This window comes from Carlito syrichta, unplaced genomic scaffold, assembly GCF_000164805.1.
Source record: "Carlito syrichta isolate Samal-C Ts95f unplaced genomic scaffold, Tarsius_syrichta-2.0.1 Scaffold306957, whole genome shotgun sequence".
Lineage (NCBI taxonomy): Eukaryota > Metazoa > Chordata > Mammalia > Primates > Tarsiidae > Carlito > Carlito syrichta.
The window spans coordinates 15,451-19,640 of record NW_007251053.1 but is presented as its reverse complement, the minus strand read 5'-3'; the positions used below and the strand labels follow the sequence as shown (position 1 = coordinate 19,640).

Here is a 4,190-nt window from a genome sequence, read left to right as displayed (position 1 = left end):
GTAGAGATGAGGTCTCGCCGCCCAGGCGGGTCTCGAACCTGCAGGCTCAGGCAATCCACTCACCTCAGCCTCCCAAAGGCGCGGGATTATAGGCTGAACTACCGAGCCCGGCGACAACCCTAATTTTAAAAGTGCCATATTTATGTTAACTCATGTAAGACTCCTCCCCACTCCCACCCTGTGAGATGGGTGCTGTTTATTATAGTCCTTATTTTGTGGATGAGGGAGCAGAGAGGTGAAATAAGTCTGCTCAGCATCACACAACTGATTCTCAGTAGTGGATCTAGGTAGGACTTGAGCCTAAGCAGTCTGTCTCCCAGGGACATGTGTGTAACCACTGTGCTGCTCTGGCTCTGGAGTCTTAGAAAGCTACTTGAGAGCCAGGCTCCGTGGCTCAACCTGTAATCCCGCGCTTTGGGAGGCTGAGGGGAGTGGATTGCCTGAGCCCGTGGGATCGTGACCCGCCTGGGCAACTTGGCGAGACCTCATCTCTACAATAAATAAAAAAAAAAATAGCCAGGTGTGGTGGTGCATGCCTGTAGTTCCAGCTACTTGGAAGGCTGAGGCGGAAGGATCGCCGGAGCCCAGCAGATTGAGGCTGCGGTGGCTGGGAGCGTGTTACTGCACTCCAGTCTGGGCAACAGAATGGGACTCCAACTCAAAAAAAAAAAAAAAAAAAAGAAAAAGAAAGAAAGCTACTTGAGGAATATAAAATCCTGCATGGGGTAAATGTTTCTGGTGAATTCACCCTGCCCATACTCTGATTTGCCTCCTTGACTGCTGCATTCCTCCTTTCTCTCTGGATCAGTGCCGTAAACACTGCCCTGAATCGGCAAGGTCATGTCATTTATGCTGTATCCATCTTTCTCTTCAGACATATTAATACAAGGGTTTATATTTCCAAGGGATTACATCCAGGCAGGGAGAGGCTGATTTTATGGTCTGCGTGTGCCAGCACCAGTGAGTCCCTGACAGTCTGGGAACTGATGAGACCAGGGCTATGTGTAGTGCCTCTGTATGGCCAGAACAGGGTCCAAGAAAATGAGTTCTGGGCCTTCTTTTTTTTTGAGTTGGAGTCTCACTCTGTCACCCAGGCTGGGTGGCTGGGTAGCAGTGGCTCACAGCAACTGCTACCTTGACCTACTGGGCTCAGGCAATCCTTCCATCTCAGCCTTCCAAGTAGCTGGAACTCTAGCTGTGTGCCACCACACTTGACTAATATTTTTTTATTTATTGTAGAGATGAGGTTTTACCTTATTGCCTAGGTTGGTCTCGGACCTGTGGGCTCAGGCAGTTCTCTCGCCTTGACCTCTCAAAGTGCTGGGGTTACAGGCGTGAGCCACCATGCTCAGCTGAGTTCTGGCCCTTCTTCAGCGTGGGTGTCTATGCCCAGTCATCCTAGAGCTTAGCCCATTGTGATAGACACATGTCTCGGAATGAACTTGACCTCAAGATTTTGATTCTGACCAGCCCCAGATTGTAGAGTTTTTGGAAAGTCTAAGTGGTATTATTGGTGAGCCTGAGGCTCCTGGGTGAGTTTCCAGGTCATGTCTGGCTTCCTGCTAAGAGCTTCCAACACTATAGAAGATAGCTTTATGAGCATGTGCTTAGGCTGTGTTTTTTTCTCCTGTTCACCCTTTCTCCGTGGAATGTCACTTGTAGTCAGCAGCCTTTTTGGTCCCAAGCCTCTATTGGAATTGGAGAGCTAGGAGGCATTAAGAATTCTTGCTTTCAACAGGTTGTCAGCCCCTTGGGGCTTCTCGGAAGAGTCCAGGTCTGGCTTCTCAGGTTCCCTTCTGTCTCTTTGTTTAGTCTGGGCTGAGTAGTTCCAAGCTCTCCATGTCCAAGGCTCTCCCTCTCACCAAAGTGGTTCAGAATGATGCTTACACGGCTCCTGCTCTCCCCTCATCTATTCGAACAAAAGCCTTGACCAACATGTCCCGGACACTGGTGAACAAGGAGGAACCCCCCAAAGAGCTGCCACCTGCTGAGGTGAGGTGAAGGTGACTACACCAGTTAAGAGTCAGCTTGTGCTGGGTGGGTAGTGTGCTGTATGTACCCCCACTGGCTCCTCACAACACCCTTGGGTGGGGTAGGTGTTGCCATCGCCATTTTACAGATGAGCAAACCAAGACCTAGGGACTCTTGTCTTCAAAGAGCTTGCAAGCTAGTGGGGACAACAGACCTGCAGAGCAGTCACTATCTGGTGATACAGTACAGGCTCTCTCAGAAGAGAGCTGCTGGGAGTATTGAGGAAAGAGCATCTCATTTCACATGGTAAGTCTCAGAAGGCTTTAAGGAGAAAGGACTTTTTGAACTGAGTAGGTCTGGAAGCATGCTTAGCATTCCAGGCAGAGGCTCAGAGCCTGAAAGGCTGGCATATTTGGGAAATGATGGAAGGTCTGTGCCCTTAGCATAGAGTGGTGGGGGTGTGATAGGTGCTGAGGTCCAAGGGGCCCAGTTGTGACAGCTTTCCATGGAGCTCCCCTCTGGGCCTTCTTGTTTGTGTGCCTGGAGTAAGTTTTGTTGTGTGAGTGCATGCTTCTGTTCAACTTCTGGTAACACCCTTGTCTATGTGGCAGCCTGTCCTCAGCCCTTTGGAAGGCACCAAGATGACTGTGAATAATCTGCACCCGCGAGTCACTGAGGAGGACATTGTTGTAAGTACTGTGACCTGCCAGAAATTTAAATCTCAAACTGCTTTTGTGGTCCCTAACACCCACCTCAGGTTTGATGAATACAAGGACTCGTAAAACTCAGCTTGTAGATGTACTCAGAGCTAAGATTTATTACAGCAAAAGGATACAGAGCATTCAGCTCAAGGGACAAAGTCTGGGGGAAACCAGGCACAGCTTCCAGAGTCTTCTAGTAGAGTGACACGGATGCATGTTATTCTCCCAGCAACAAGTTGTGACAACACATGAAACCAGGAGAGCTCATTGAAGACTCAGTGCCCAGAGGTTTTTCTGGGGACTAGTTACTTAGGCAGTCTCTGCTGGCATGTACCAAAAGGCCAGACTCCCAGAAGGAAGTATTCATCAGAAACCATATTTTTTGTGCATTTTAGGGAACCTCCTGAAATCCAAGTTTCCAGATGCCAGCCAAGGGCCAACCTTTGAAGCAGACTTTTCAAAAAGGATAGCAGTCAGGCTGGCTGTGTTCACTCTTTCTGCACAGCTTCTACCTGAGGGCCAGTTGCCTGGCTTGAATCTTGGGGTTAGAGGATGTCTGGAGTAATGGGTCCTAAATGGAATCCTTAAGTCCCACTGTGCAGTACCCAGTGGGTCCTATTTTCCCATGAGTCTTTGGAGCTTCCTACCTCCTTTGGGGGGTTGTACATGACTCTTCCAAAGTGAAAAAAGTGAGATGAATTGGTGTTGTCTGCCTTCCTGGGACATCCTTTACCACCCATCCAGTCATGGGCAAAACCGGAGTCATGACTAGTGAGTAGGGACCCAGATACTGCTAAAAATTCCTTTTCAGCCTCTTATTCACTCAGGCACCAAAAGAGCCATTGATTTAAAAATCTAGGCACCCTTAGAACTGTCAGATCACAAAATGAATGCAACTCAGCCTCTTCTTCCAGCTGAGTTCTAGCTTTTGTATGCCTGCACTGGCTATTATTTTTTTGTTTGTTTGTTTTTTGAGTTGGGTCTCCCTCTGTCGCCCAGACTGGAGAGCAGTGGCACACTCCCGGCCACTGCAGCCTCTACCTGCTGGGCTCTGGCGATCCTTCCACCTCAGCCTTCCAAGTAACTAGAACTACAGGTGCATACTGTCATGCCCTGCTAGTTTTTGATTTATTGTAGAGATGAGGTCTCGCCAAGTTGCCCGGGTGTGTCTTGAACCTGCGGGCTCAGGCAATCCATTCACCTCGGCCTCCCAAAGCGCTAGGATTGCAGGCTGAGCTACCGAGTCCAGCCTGCTATTGTATTTGTTAAGAGTCTTTTTTTTTTTTTGAATTGGAGTCTCACTCTGTTGCCCAGACTGGAGTGCAGTTGCCATTCCCGGCCATCGCAACCTCGACCTGCTAGGATCCGGCGATCCTTCCGCCTCAGCCTTCCAAGTAACTGGAATTATAGGCGCACACTACCATGCCTGGCTAGTTTTTGATTTATTTTAGAGATGAGGTCTCACCAAGTTGCCCAGGCGGGTCTGGAACCTGCGGGCTCAGGCAATCCACTCACCTC

General features: G+C 49.3%; 1 protein-coding gene across 3 annotated transcripts in view; it reads left to right on the top strand.

The window, feature by feature from the left end:
* Nucleotides 1–4,190, top strand: part of POLDIP3 (DNA polymerase delta interacting protein 3) — a 31,680-nt gene that overhangs the window by 20,437 nt on the left and 7,053 nt on the right. For all 3 annotated transcript variants that reach the window (XM_008063626.1, XM_008063625.1, XM_021715295.1), the window contains 2 exons: nucleotides 1,813–1,992; nucleotides 2,583–2,660. In XM_008063626.1, coding sequence (XP_008061817.1) covers nucleotides 1,813–1,992; nucleotides 2,583–2,660 — 258 coding nt within the window. The remainder of the gene's footprint in view (nucleotides 1–1,812; nucleotides 1,993–2,582; nucleotides 2,661–4,190) is intronic.